At 49.8% G+C, this 14753-nt stretch overlaps 1 protein-coding gene across 1 annotated transcript in view; it reads left to right on the top strand.

Annotated features, from left to right (window-relative positions):
- Positions 1-1256: 1256 nt before the first annotated feature.
- The window catches only part of FBXO41 (F-box protein 41), a 37648-nt gene continuing 24151 nt past the window's right edge, over positions 1257-14753 (top strand). Inside the window, exons 1-4 of the mRNA XM_056855623.1 lie at positions 1257-2070; positions 10615-10825; positions 12824-12903; positions 14180-14535. Coding sequence (XP_056711601.1) covers positions 1334-2070; positions 10615-10825; positions 12824-12903; positions 14180-14535 — 1384 coding nt within the window. The 5' untranslated portion in view covers positions 1257-1333. The remainder of the gene's footprint in view (positions 2071-10614; positions 10826-12823; positions 12904-14179; positions 14536-14753) is intronic.

Below are 14753 nucleotides of genomic sequence, written 5' to 3'. Positions count from 1 at the left end.
ACCCCACATTCTAGTAGGGCCCAACAAGATTTTGGGGGTATAAGCTTTTGAGAGTCATAGCTCCCTTAGTCAGATCAAGTCAGAAGATACAAGTTCAGACTTATATCTAACAAAAGGAGCTTTGACTCTCGAAAGCTGATCATCCCGAAATTCTTGTTGGCCTCGAAGGTGTTACTGGTCTCAAATCTTGCTGTTCTGCTGCAGACCAACATAGCTATCCTCTGACACTATACCATGTGAGATCTCTAATAGATGCAGTGTGATGAGTGCATTCGTGTTTGCTTAATCATTTGCGTGCCTCGTTTACATATAAAGCAAAGAGGAGGGTGCTGAGTTTGACATAATAAAGGGCATGTGGATGAAAGTAGTCTAATGCACTTTATGCTTGAACAGGGGAAGACACAAGAACAATAAACTGACTGCCATCATCACATTCTGGTTGACCTGGAATTGATTGGAACAACTCCTGCTTTCTTGGGGAGCTCTCCCAGGTCCTGAATCCAACCAGCTGCCAGTAACTGGCTTTGCTATACAAAACCGCTCTTTAGCACTGCCACCTGCTGTGGCCGGTTACTTTTTCAGAGGTCTGTTTATTTCAGTTGGAATTATGTAAGATAACTTCCCACTGGATTGTGTTTATAGTTTGAAAGGGAAGTGCCTTTTCCTCCCTGAACTCTTTGGAGGGGAAAACAGGGTTTAAAAACTACAGAAATGGCTAAGTAGGGAGCCAGCGTGGTGTAGTTGTTAAGAGTGGCGGTTTGGAGTGGTGGACTCTAATGTGAAGAACTGGGTTGGTTTCCCCACTCCTCCACATGAAGCCAGCTGGGTAACCTAGGGCTAGTCACAGTTCTCTTAGAGCTCTCTCAGCCCCACCTACCTCACAGGGTGTCTGTTGTGGGGAGGGGAAGGGAAGGAGATTGTAAGCCGGTTTGATTCTTCCTTAAGTGGTGAAGAAAGTCAGCATATAAAAACCAACTCTCCTCCTCCTCCTCCTCCTCCTCCATGAGAGACCTGCAAAAGTGAGCAAAGAGAGTACCAGTGATGCAGAAATGATGACCTGCATTTCTCTTCCAGGACTGCCAGCTGGACCTGATGCTGACCAGACCTCTCCGGGTCAGACGCTGGGATCGGCACCCTCCTCACTTTTGCCTGCCAGCCCCTCCCCAGCAATGACCTTGTGGCGCCGGCCTTCTGTCCCGCTGCGCCCCCTTCCTCCCTTCACCGCCTGTCCTGTTCCTGACACTGCCCACGTGCCTGCACCATGAGAGGGGCCCGGTGGCCGGATTCCTGTGGAGGAGGGCTACACGGCAGGGGGCGCGGCTCTGGCTGAGGGATGGCCTCGCTGGACCTGCCCTACCGCTGTCCGCGTTGCGGGGAACACAAGCGTTTCCGGAGCTTGTCGTCGCTGCGGGCCCACCTGGAGTACAACCACACCTACGAGACCCTCTATGTCCTCTCCAAGACCAACAGCATCTGCGATGCCACCGTCTTCCCCCTAGCGCCAGACGCCACCCTGCTGACCCCAGCCACCCGCCGAGACATCTTCGAGAGCACTTCCTTCCAGGGCAAGGAGCAGCGCTTCACCTGCGACCTCATCCCCGCCGACGAGCTGGAGCCATCTTCCTCACCGGCGGCGTCCCGCTACATCCACGAGATCGAGATCCCGCTGACCGAGATCTTCACCCGGAAGGCCATGACTTCGGCCACCACGCCGCCCGCCACCGCCGCAGCCGCCGTGGCAGCAGTGGATGCGGCTTACGAGGAAGGGTTGACCCGCCTCAAGATCCGTGCTTTTGAGAAGCTGGAAGTGGACAAGCGGCTGGAGAAGCTGACCGAAGAAGTGGAGCAGAAGATTGCCTCGCAGGTGGGCCGGCTTCAGGTGGAACTGGACCGGAAGAGCTCGGAGTTGGAGAAAGCCAAGCAAGAGAGTCTCCGGCTGAGCCGAGAGAAGCAGGAACTGGAAGACCGGGCCGTGGAGCTCTCCCGGCAGGTGGACGTCAGTGTGGAGATGTTGGCGTCCCTCAAGCAAGATCTTGTACAGAAGGAGCAGGAGCTGGCACGGAAACAACAGTGAGTGTGAATCTCTGTGGCCTCAGGGTTCGTGACGGGGGTGGACTTAGGGTTGTCCACCTCCAGGTACTAGCTGGAGATCTCCTACTATTGCAACTGATCTCCAGCCAATAGAGATCAGATCACCTGGAGAAAATGGCCGCTTTGGCAATTGGACTCTATGGCATTGAAGTCCCTCCCCTATCCAAACCCCACCCTCCTCAGTCTCTGCCCCAAAAATCTCCAGGTATTTTCCAACCCAGAGCTGGCAACCCTAGAGTAGGGTAATAGTGGTGGGGATGTTTCTTTTAGGGTTGCCAACTGCATTTGAGGAATTTCTGGAGATTTGGGGGTGGAGCCTGGGGAGGGTGGGGTTTGGGGAGGAGAGGAACATCAGCTGGGTGTGATGCCATAATGTCCACACTACAAAGCATTTTTTTTTTGCTGTCAAGTCACAGCTGACTTACCGCTAGTGTGTAAGACTTTTAAGTAGGGTTGCCAACCTCCAGGGACTAGCTGGAGATCTCCTGCTATTTCAACTGATCTCCAGCCGATAGAGATCAGTTCACCTGGAGAAAATGGCTGCTTTGGCAACTGGACTCTGTGGCATTGAAATCCCTCCTCAAACCCCACCCTCCTCAGGCTGTGCCCCAAAAACCTCCTGCCGGTGGCAAAGAGGGACCTGGCAACCCTACTTTCAAGGTGGTTTGCCATTGCCTGCCTCTGCATCACTACCTTGGTATTCCTTGGTGGTCTCCAATCCCAATACTAACCAGGGTCAACCCTGCTTAGCTTCTGAGATCTGATGAGATCAAGCTAGCCTGGGCTATCCAGGTCAGGGCATAATTCAAATATTGGCATTAAAAAAGTCAAAATTTTGCACAGATACATTTTTAATTTTATTTAAAACCTTTTTGTGCTTCCTTTCCACATAAATAGGGGTTCCAAGGTGGCAAATGTAAAAACCTTTGAACATTAAAACAGTTTTTAAAATAATATATAAAATAATTCAATAAAAACATATAAATACATATTTTAGATGGTTGTTTTTTTTCTATTTGTTGGGGAAGCACACCCTTTGGCCCCTCGAAATTTCGCTCAGTCTTTGCTCCGGCATCTGAGATTCTATTTCACCTGGCATTGCCCCATTGGTCTCTTAAGCACTGGAAATTGGCGGGGGAGGATTATTAAATGAAAGCTGAAATTCTCAGGATGCTGAATTCAATACCCAATTTCTCAAATCAGGGGCATCTGCAGATTTAACCAATTTGACATCTGCACACTTTTCCACATTGTTTGCAAACAGAGATGAAAATAAGGTGAGACGTGACTTCTACCGGCATCTCCTGTTTACGGCATCCTGGCTGTTGTGTGTGGTCCGTCGGCAAGTTTCTCACTTGAGAAATAGCGGGCCCATCCCCAGAGGCGGAAATTACGTTTTCAAGTTAGATTTCATGTGTCGTTTTGCTGAAATCAGAACAGATTACATGGACTGCCTTTCCACTCTACCCCATCCCCACCCTAGATGCTAATTTCTTTCTCTTCATGTTTCTGTTCTCTTAGGGTCTATTTCAGTAGCAAAGACCAAGAGTTGAGTAGCACCTTAAAGACTAACAAAATTTCTGGCAGGGTATGGGCTTTCGTGAGTCACAGCTATTGAGCTGCGACTCACAAAAGTGCATACCCTGCCAGGAATTTTGTTAGTCTTTAAGGTGCTACTCAACTCTTGGTCTTTGCTACTGCTACAGACAGACTAACACAGCTACCCGTTGTGGTCTATTTCTGGGCAGTCCACCACCCTTTAAGTATATTCAGGGTTCACCGTAAGGAGTGGGACAAACCGTTGTATGGTTTGCAATGTGAAGGAAAATACCAAGGTTTTCCCAAATGCAAAGCAGAGAATTGCAAGAGTTGGTTTGCAACTGTCAAGGAAGCCGAAGAATTTTGCATAGTGAAAGAATTTAGGGACAGCATCCTTGAAAGTGAGTGGGCATGATCTCAAAATCCAGGACAAACAAAAGCAAATAGAGATGTAAATAGAGCTGTAAAATTATATAGAGCCAGCGTGCTCTTGGTGGTTAGAGTGTCGGACTAGGATCTGGGAGAACTAGGTTCGAATCCGCACTCTGCCCGTGGACGCTCACCAGGTGACCTTGGGCTAGTTGCTCACTCTCATCCTAACCTACCTCGCAGGGTTGTTGTGAGGCTAAAACAGAGGAGAGAAGAATGATGTAAGGCACTATTGGTCCTCCTTGGGGAGAAATGTGGGGTAGAAACGAAGTAAATACATTCCAAATCTCAACACAAACTACCTCAGTGTATCCCTTGTAGGGTTGTCAGCTCCAGGCTGGGAAATACCTGGAGATTTTTGGGGCGGAGCAGGAGGGCAGGGTTTGGGGAGGGGGGACTTCAATGCCATAGAGTTAGGGTTGCTAGGTGGGTAGTATTGGGGTTTGAGTGTTAAATGTGGGTGTTTGAGTGTTAAATCAGCTGTGCGATACGGCACTTTCGGAAGTAAAACCGGAGTGTGCACCCACACTCACACATGGCCACCCCCAGCCCCACCCCCTAAAACCTCCCACTGATTGGGAGGGGGGACCTGACAACCCTACATAGAGCCCAATTGCCAAAGCGGCCATTGTCTCCAGGTGAACTGATCTCTATCGGCTGAAGATCAGTTGTAATAGCAGATCTCCAGCAACTACCTGGAGGTTGGCAACCCTAACACAAAGACACATCAAAAGCAGAAAACATCCAACTATCCAAAGATGCAAACTTAGCAGCTGGATATAAATTTGGTTTCACACATTGAGGAAATATATGTTGTAGGTATTGACTAGGTCGAGTTGGAGTCGACACTAGGATTGCCTGCTCTGGGTTGGGAAATTACTGGAGATTTGGGGGGCGGGGTCTGTGGAGAGTGGGGTTTGGGAAGGGGAGGGACTTCAATGGCATAGAGTCCACCTTCCAAAGTGGCCATTTCCCCCAGGTGAACTGATCTCTATCGGCTGGAGATCAGTTGTAATAGTGGGAGATCTCTAGCTAGTACCTGAAGGTTGGCAACCCTAGTCGACACCTTCTGGACTCCCTCTTACCAACCCGTGTGGGATTCTCTTCCCAGAACTCCACTGAGCTTGCTCTAGCTCCCCTCCAGTGTATTCAAAGGCCTGAATTTTTCCCCAACCTACAAGAAGAGATTTACGCAGCTTTCTGTTCATTTGTGTGGATTTTTCTGCTGTTTCAAGCATCGGCATTGCAAGTATTCATCCCTTTTTCTCGAAATGCAAATTTCTCATTCTCCCCCCCCCCCCATGGGTGTCTTTGCAATTTCCAAATCATAGCGGTGCATCGTGTGCGCAATTGACTTAATTGCACGCCCTTTCCCCATTCAGAGTCAAATTTTCGAACAAGATCGTGCCGATTGGAACGATGTGTTGCGCGGGGAACGCACAACTGGCTGAATGGTGCTCTCTCCTCCTGCAATTAAACCCCTGACTGTTTTCACTGGTCCTCCAACGAAAACATTTTCGACTCTACTGCCTGCTTTCTTGGGTCACTTATCCACACCGGCAAACATGTGACTTCCACATCAGAAAAATCACAGATATCTGTCGTCTCTCTCCCCACAAGAGACAGCTGTTACTCCCCCCCCGCCTCGTGCCCCCCAACCTCTGCAATGCAAATGTTGCAAAGGAACAGTGTGCATACAGCGGTTTCAGCAGTCCAGGGAAGAGCAAACCTTGAGGGAAAGCAAGCTGAATATTAAAGAGCGAGGTAGCTGCTCGAGAAACATATTCCTTTCCAGAAATGGCTCCCTCTGGTAATTCCCACCTCCCTGATCTTTATTTAAACAGGGCATTTGCATGGAGATGGAATCAGCACCTCGGTTTCAATTAAATGCATACTGCAGGATCAGTACAGCTTGCCGTGTAGGCATCTGAAGAATATGTGGTCAGGACTGCCGGGAATATTCCCAGTGAGATTTTTCAGGGTGGATGTGGGAAGGTCTAAGTCAGGGGTGGGGAACGTCAGGTCCGGGGGCCGTATAAGGCCCGCGAAGTCATTTGGTCTGGCCCTTCATGGGTCCTGGCAGATCTCTAGCTCAGAAGGATTTAAGACTGGCGATCCACCCCCTCCCGCAGACAGGAATAGCCTCTATTCAAGGCAGATGTGAGTTTGTTTTGGCAAGAAAAGGAACCTTTTCCCCCCTTGCAGAAGAGTTGTTAGCTATGGAACTGCTAGGACCACCCAAGAAACTGTGTTAACCTTTTCCCACCTGGGCCATGGAGAAACGTATTCCCTCTGTACTACAAGAGGGCTGGGGGCGGAAGTGGTGAATGGCCAGTGAATAATGTTACAAATATCCAAATGGCCCTTGGCGGAAAAAAGGTTCCCCACCCCTGGTCTAAGTGGTGCATGGGGAAAGTCTTCCATATTTTTTGGCTTTTTCCACATTTCTTTCCCCTCTCTGTTGCTGCTGCTTTGGTGCCATTCCTTCCCAGCTGTCTCTTGCCCTAAGGGTAGAGTTGTCAACCTCCAGGTAGCAGCTGGAGATCTCCTGGGATTACAACTGATCTCCAGCCGATAAGAGATCAGTTCACCTGCAGAAAATGGCTCCTTTGGAAGGTGGATTCTATGGCATTATACCGCATTACTAGGCTTGGCAACCTCCAGGTGGTAGCTGGAGATCTCCTGGGATTACAACTGATCTCTAGCCGATAGAGATCAGTCAACCTGGAGAAAATGGCTGCTTTGGCAATTGAACTTTATGGCATTGAAGCCCCTCTTCTCCAAACCCCACCCTTCTCAGGCTCCACCCCCAAAATCTTAAGGTATTTCCCAACCGGGAGCTGGCAACCCTACCTAAGGGCCAAATTACACGTTAAGTTTGCCACGTGTTCATAGGGTTGCCAGGTCCCTCTTTGCCACCAGCAGGAGGTTTTTGGGGTGGAGACTGAGGAGGGTGGGGTCTGGGGAGGGGAGAGACTTCAATGACATAGAGTCCAATGGCAAAGCGGCCATTTTCTCCAGGTGAATTGATCTCTATCGGCTGGAAATCAGTTGTAATAGCAGGAGATCTCCAGCTAGTACCTGGAGGTTGGCAACCATACGTGTTCGCCACAGAGCAAGCTGTGAGTTCCCCAGGGAAACTTTATTTAGAAGTGCCGCAGGGACACACTTCTGGTTGTGACCATGGAATGGGGGGTGGAGAAACTTCTGTTCCCCTCCCCTCACCATTTTCCCATCCAGAAATGGGTAAAAAAAAAAACCTGGTGGTGTTTCAGGTCAGGGAAATGGCCCAGGGAATGCAGGTGCCCCTCCTACCTCACGCCACTATCCTGACCAGAATCAGGACCCCATGGTGCTTCTAAGTAGAGTGCCCGTGGGGAACCTGCAGCTGGCTTCCTGCTGATACTTCCCATGGTGACCAAGTGGCAAATGTAATGTGTAGTTTGGCTCTCAGTGATCCCGGGCAATCATAGAATAGAGTCATAGAATCATAGAGTTGGAAGGGACCACCAGGGTCATCTAGTCCAACCCCTTGCACAGTGCAGGAAATTCACACCTACCTCCCCCCTGCACCCCCAGAAACTCCTACTCCATGCTCAGGAAATGCCCAAAAAATCCTCCAGGATCTCTGACCAATCTGGGCTGGAGGAAAATTGCTTCCTGACCCCCAAGTGGCAGTCAGCATTACCCTGGGCCTGTAAGAAAGGGCCATGAAAGCCAAAACCCTTCCTGCCCTCCCTCTCATGAACTGCCTAAGTTCACAGAATCAGCATTACTGGCAGATGGCCATCTAGCCTCTGCTTAAAAGCCTCCAGGGAAGGAGAGCCCGTTCCACTGAGGAACCGCTGTAACTGTCAGCAGATTCTTCCTAATGTTTAGCCAGAAACTCTTTTGATTCAATTTCAACCCGTTGGTTCTGGTCCGGCCTTCTGGGGCAACAGAAAACAACTCCACACCACCCTCAGGAATCACATGAAAAATGTAATGATATAACACGACGCAGCCAATCGGTTTGGCTAAATAACAGTGTGAGAAAATTAATTCAGAGTGAAGACGAGGAACATTAGGAGGGAGGTGTGGATATTTCTGCCCCTGTTCTCACACACACAATTACCAGGAATGGGGATCAAACCGTTTCTGGCATTCAGACCTGACTGCAGGACAGGGCGCCTGAATTCTGCTGCACCACACCATCCCCTCTCTCTGGCGAGTTCAAGGATATCTATCACCCCACTCCCCGTGTGTTCAACAACCAATTAAGCTGATGGACAGCCAGCTATTAGGAAACCCAGCAGAGGACGATTCATTTTCTATCAGCAGTCCTGGAAAATAAGTGACGAGGGATCGGTCTCCATGGTTTCCACCTGAACTGGAACTGGTGACTTGCAGGCTCTCACACAGAGATGCAGCAGGTGGGTTTTCTGGAGGTGGCCACCGGCTACTCTTTATTTAGGGCCAAAGGACTGCGTGGCACACGATGATGGACTGGAACGCCGGATGTAATCTGGCCCTGAAATTATCTGAATCAGGCCTGCAGCGCAGAGGGAGCTGCGGTTTCTCAACTGCGTGTAGCTGCTGGGTGCAGCTCTGACACCAAAGGGAAACGGGGACTTTTGCTTCTGCACCCGAGGGACCTCTGGGGGCTTCTGGAAATCTGATTTCCAGCACTTAGGAACTGAAGTCTGCGATGCCCCCTGACTTTCTCGTTAGGAAAAACACAGACAGCAGACTTGTCAGCACACTCTGAAATGTGTTTTCTTTGACATCCCCACTCAGACTTTTTAAAATTTAACATCCAGCTTGACAAAGACTTCTGGGAAGCCCTCGAGTTTGTGGTTGTTTGGATTGGTTCTGATATTACTCTACAGTTTGGGGTATTTGATTTTTTTTTTTGAAGCCACACAGCTATCAACAATGGCTGCTTCTACAGAAATGTGACCCCAGTCGAGTACCTGAATAGTAAAGTAGGCTTCAAACATACTTAGGGTTGCCAGGTCGCTAGGATTGGTGGGCAATTGCCCCCCAATCCATCAGCCAGCTCAAGAGTGGAGATCGCACATGCGTAGCAGTGTGCAAGTCGATTATGTCACTTCCGGTTTACACCCAGAAGCACCACATCACGATGGGCCACTTTACCACTCATTGGGGGGGGGGTTGATTACAACTGATTAGGGTTGCCAACCTCCAGGTGGTGAATGGAGATCTCTCACTATTACAGTTGATCTCCAGGCGACAGAAATCAGATCACCTGGAGAAAATGGCCGCTTTGGAAGGTGAGCTCTATGGCATGATACCCCATTGAAGTCCCTTCCCTCCTTAAACCCTGCCCTCCTCAGGGTCTGCCCATAAGATGTCCAGGTATTTCCCTACCCGGAGCTGACCTCCAGGTGACTCTATGGCATTGAAGTCCCTTCCCTCCCCAAACCCTGCCCTCCTCAGGCTCTGCTCCCAAAATCTCCAGGTATTTCCCAACCCAGAGCTGGCAACCCTAGCCGAGAGCTTTGGTCCTTGTTCAGCAGAACAGGGTCCAGTTATGCCGCACAAAACCACCTTTAACTGCAGATGCCTCTCGGAGCAGCATGACATTTCCCTAAGCCCTGCTTTCTTGTTGACCCGTCCTCAGTCCCACAATGCATCTGACCTACATTCTGTGCCATAGATACCGTGACCTTTTCCGAGTCCCCCGAAGGCTTGGCAAGTGCTGTTGGGTGTGAATGTGTTTCGAGGGGACGGGTGGGGAACGAGGGAAGGAAATCGGGAGGAAGTGTGAATGGGAGGAGGTTTTGCACCACGGAAAGGAATCGAGGATGTGAGTTTGTTGAATTAATCCTTGCAGAACTCAGCGTGTGTTGGGGGATGGTTTTGCAAGGTGCCCAGCTCAACTTTCAACACTACTGCCCCCCAGTGAAACTATCCTGAGGGGTCCTCCTCCACCGGGGTCCCCAACCGGGGTCCCCAACCTTTCTGTGGGTACCTTTGGAATTCTGACACAGGTTGGTGGGCTCAACCATAAAATGGCTGCCACAAAAGGCGGAGCCAGCCACAAAATGTCAAGGAGTGAGCTTATGTCTAGTCTTCATAGTAACTCTTTGATGTTTCAAGCAGATGTTCTGCTAAACAGGTGCCTTTTAAAATGAACATAGTATGTAAAAATATTGTCTCGCATAGACCTTCAGTCACATAGGGAAGATCCTGGTGGCAGCTGCTGCCAGAGCAAACAATTTTGTAAAATATGCATAGCCAATCAGATCTCCAGTGGCCAATCAGAAGCCCTGCCAGGCAAAAGCCCCACCCATTTTGTGAAACACTTGGCAGGTGCCATGAAAGGTATCAGTGGGTTTGCATGCAAACAGTCCCAATCCCTGACACATCCACGTAAAGGATCTCCGATAGCAGGTGATGTGAAAGACCCTTTTCTGGTGCTGCCAGTCAGAGCAGGTCATGCAGCTATAGATGGCCCAGTTGTCTGACTCAGCATGTGGCTGCGTCCTGGGCTGTCGTTTAACTTTTCCTCAGAAAGGTGATGGTTTGTCTTGCACCTGTCTCCTCACCCAGGGAGGTGATCCAGATCGACCAGTTCTTGAAGGAGACGGCGGCCCGTGAAGCCAACGCCAAAGTGCGTCTCCAGCAGTTCATCGAAGAACTTCTCGACCGGGCCGACCGGGCCGAAAAGCAGCTCCAGATTATCAGCAGTAGCTGTGGGACCACCCCCAATTGCAGTTTGGGGAGGTGTAGCATGCCTGGATCCAAGAGCGCCGGAAGACCGGTACTTAGTGATGCAATTCTCCTCAGTGGGCGATTCTCAAAGTGAGAGGCGGGTCTGCCTGGAGACAGACAGGGAAGGTAGCCAGTGGCTCCAAGCCCCCACCTGTCCCCCTCCCTCAATATTTCTTCAAACAACACATAGTTAAATTGTGGAACTCCCTGCCCCAAGATGTGGTGATGGCTGCCAACATGGAAGGCTTTAAGCGGGGAGTGGGCATGTTCATGGAGGCGAGGGCTATCCATGGCTACTAGTCAAAATGGATACTAGTCATGATGCATACCTATTCTCTCTAGTATCAGAGGAGCATGCCTATTATATTAGGTGCTGTGGAGCACAGGCAGGATAGTGCTGCTGCAGCCGTCTTGTTTGGGGGCTTCCTGGAAGCACCTGGTTGGCCACTGTGTGAACAGACTGCTGGACTTGATGGGCCTGGGTCTGATCCAGCAGGTCTTTTCTTATGTTCTTATGTGACTTAGAGCCCTCTGGAATAGGCCAAGGGTCCATCTACTCCAGCATCCTGTTACAAACAAAGGCCTCCTGGGGGAATCGCCAGAAATTCTATGGTTTTCCCATAAAGTGTCTGGCGATTCCTAGAGCTACCCTATATTACTTCCTTTTTTTTACCAGACATGATGCCACAGCCACGGCGGTTTTGCTTGCCTCTAATCAGGATGGGGGCAGACAAAAAGGGGTGGGAGATCCCCCACTCCGACCGGGGGCTTTGCTGACCTGGCTCACACAGTCTGATCAGGGTACCTCTGACTGCTGAATAGGCTTGCTGAGAAATATGTGGCATCCCTAAACCTCATCGGCGATCCCGTCACAGTTCCCCACAAGTCTTGTCTAATTTGTCATAAACACTACTGGGCAGGATAAATTGATAATCTCACTCGAGGTGAGGCAGCTTTATAAATTTAAGTGAGTCCACCTGTAAATATCGGCTTTCCCACTGGTCCCCTAGGGCCATAAAGGGGAGGGGGCGGAATATGCTTAGTAAAGTCAAACCAGTTGTATATATTAAGTCTTGTCCTGAATTGAAACAGAGAGTAAGGTTAGTATAGCAAGACGAGTAAATTCTTCAAGAGTTCTACAAAATCTTTTATTTCCTTTTCCCAAACAGATAACTGAAAACCTTTTTTCTTTCCTGCTGGTCTGGAACACATGTATTCGTTCCACTAACTGCAGTGCTTTCCTCCTTCTGATGCAAAAACCAGTGGAAATCTCCCCACTGTGGAGTAAAAGCGCTGTAGTTTTTTTGAACAGGTTCACAGGATCTGACTACGGTCGTTTATGCATGGGTACTTTCGCTCATGTTCACTCCCGGTCTGAATCAGTTGTTCCTTGGAGTTATGCATGAGTTTTCCATCCATTAGAGATGACCTTGTGCCCAGCCCTCACGATGTCCGGGTCTTCCCGTTCCTCTGTTAACCCGACTCTCCCCTGAGCTCAGCCCGGGTGAAATACCCATGCATAAGGCAAAGTGTGGGACACACAAGCTTGGTTTCTCTCTCAGCCAGTTACAAAGCAGCATGTCCAGAGGCGGGGATTCAAATACTTTTTGCTTCCTGGGAGCTCCTTCTGTGCAGAAGAAAAGCTTTTCAAAATCGAGGCTTGGATTTCTCCCCCCTCCCCTTTCAGTTTGCTCAGTTTTTTGTTTTTTCTTGTTAAAATGCTTTTTTATGCAGCAGTTGGGTTGGGGGGGATTTTCTCTCACAGTAAGCACTACAAATAAGCCAATAACAAAGCAGCATTTAAAGGGGCGGGTAACTTCATATGAGCTTGGAGACTGCTGGTGCATAGATTCCCATCTGGAAAGCGTGGGTCCAGCGAGCAACGAACCTCGGGCAAAACTCCCAGGCATAAACGAGCATACAGTGTCCAAATCTTTCAGAAGGTCTGCCTTAGCATCAGGTTTATGTGGCATGGCTAGTGGGAAGAAACCTTTTGGTGGAACTGTATGGTAAAGATTATCTGTCTCTGCTCTCCCTGTCTCAACAGCGGGACAGGCATTCCGTCCCAGGGGCCACTGCTCACAGTTCCTATGCGGTTTCCAACCAGAGATCATCTTCCAGCACTGGGTAAGAGATTTCCTTGTGAACGGGCCTTGAGTTTTCTACCCTCACACCCTTTTCACTTCTTCCTTGTTAAATTCCAGGAGCACAGCTGGAGTTTAGGGCCCTGGTGCAATCCTAGAGGGGAAAACAAAGCAGTAGCGGCGCATTGGAGCACATAATTTTATTTTACATATATGCAAATCTAGGTGTGTTCATTTTCTACTACTGATTGACCTAGATTTGAGTCTAGGTTCTACCTTAGAGACCAACAGGATTTTCAGGGTATGAGCTTTCGAGAGTCAAAGCTCCCTTTATCAACTCTTTCGAAGAGAGTTTTGAGTCTTTACGGCTTATACCCAAGGAATCTTGTTGGTGTCCAAGCTGCTGCTAGATTTGAATCTAGTTGTTCTGCTGCAGACCAACACGGCTACCCTCTGAAACTAGCATTGGTTAAGAAATTAAGTGGGAAAAGCGACAGGCCTGTTGCCAATCCCAACAGTTAAGAAAAGGGATTGTTATGTCCCAGGTTGTCTGTACCCTGCAGTTGCAGGCAAGAAGTGCAGTCTTGGGAATCTGAGCCTTCACTTTAAATCATGCATGTTTCCTAGTCCTTTGCAGCTGGAGGGGCTCACAGCCATTCACAAAGTTCCAGGCAAGAATACAGTTTAGTTAAGGAGAGATACTCCTGCAACCTCATTACATCATAGTTTTCCGTCAGCACTTTCACAGGGTAGTTGGACTTCCAGCTTCTCACTTCACAGGGAAGTGGGACAACTCCACACTTCACTTATATGACTTTGAGAGTGGCAATGCTCCCAGACAAGACAGACCTTGTTATACAGAGCTACACACCGTGCTTATCGCAGAGGAAGACACGTTCTCCTAGGAACAAGCATCACATCAGCATTTTAGTTCAGGGAGGCAGGCTCCTGCAACCCTTTCATTCTTTACATTTGAGCTCTATATGAGTTTCTAATAGGCAAACTTCATATTCTATTTGCTATTTCAACCTTAGCCCGTTCCACCACTCCCCAAATCTCCAGGTATTTCCCAGCCCAGAGCTGGCAACCGTAGTTGGGGGGTTGATTTTAATGTTTTCAAAATGTGGTTTTGTCCTGGATGTTTTGAATTGTTAGCCGCCTTGGTGGCCCTTGTAAGGGCAGAAAGTCGGGATGCAGATGTTGTAAATAATAAACCAATAAACTTGCTTAAGAGAGGGAGACTGGAATGTGTGTCTTCTCCAGCCTGGTGGGGTCGGCACAGATGCCCTCCTTCCGACTCTTTGCTCTTTTGCTCCCAGGGCCTCCAGCCGCGCCAAAGCCGTTTCCCAAAGCTCCGGCTGCTACGACAGCGACAGCCCTGAACTCTACCAGGGGGACGAGAACGCGGACGGCAACCATTACCAGAACCGAGGCTCGGACGGCGGGTTCGATAAGGCAGCGGGAATCCGCAACCCGGGCCTGCGCAGGCAGGCGATCCAGAACTGGCACCGCAGGCCGTACCGCAACAGCACGGAAGGGGAGGAAGGAGACATCTCTGACGTGGGGTCCAGGACCACCGAGTCGGAGGCGGAGGTGTGGGAGACGGAGGCCAGGGTCCCGCCCGAGGTTCAGCCGGTGAACTTGGCCCAGCCTGGCAACAGCTCCAAGTTACCAAGTGAGTCTCTTCCCCGAGGATGGGACAGGCAGGGAGATGCTTGAGGGAAATCGCTTTGGGCAGAAGGAGGGAAACGTCCTTGGCTCCGAACGATATTCTTGAGTGCACAGGACAAGAAAGGACAGGGCGGTTGCTGGACGTACCAAATCGCCATCAGTCCGATTTCAGCACAGGATGGGACGGGGCTTGAACCAGGAGTTTCCTGGCTGGAGCGTGGG

This window comes from Euleptes europaea, chromosome 9, assembly GCF_029931775.1.
Source record: "Euleptes europaea isolate rEulEur1 chromosome 9, rEulEur1.hap1, whole genome shotgun sequence".
Lineage (NCBI taxonomy): Eukaryota > Metazoa > Chordata > Lepidosauria > Squamata > Sphaerodactylidae > Euleptes > Euleptes europaea.
Note: the sequence above shows the minus strand (reverse complement) of the source record. Positions and strands in the feature narration are given on the sequence as shown.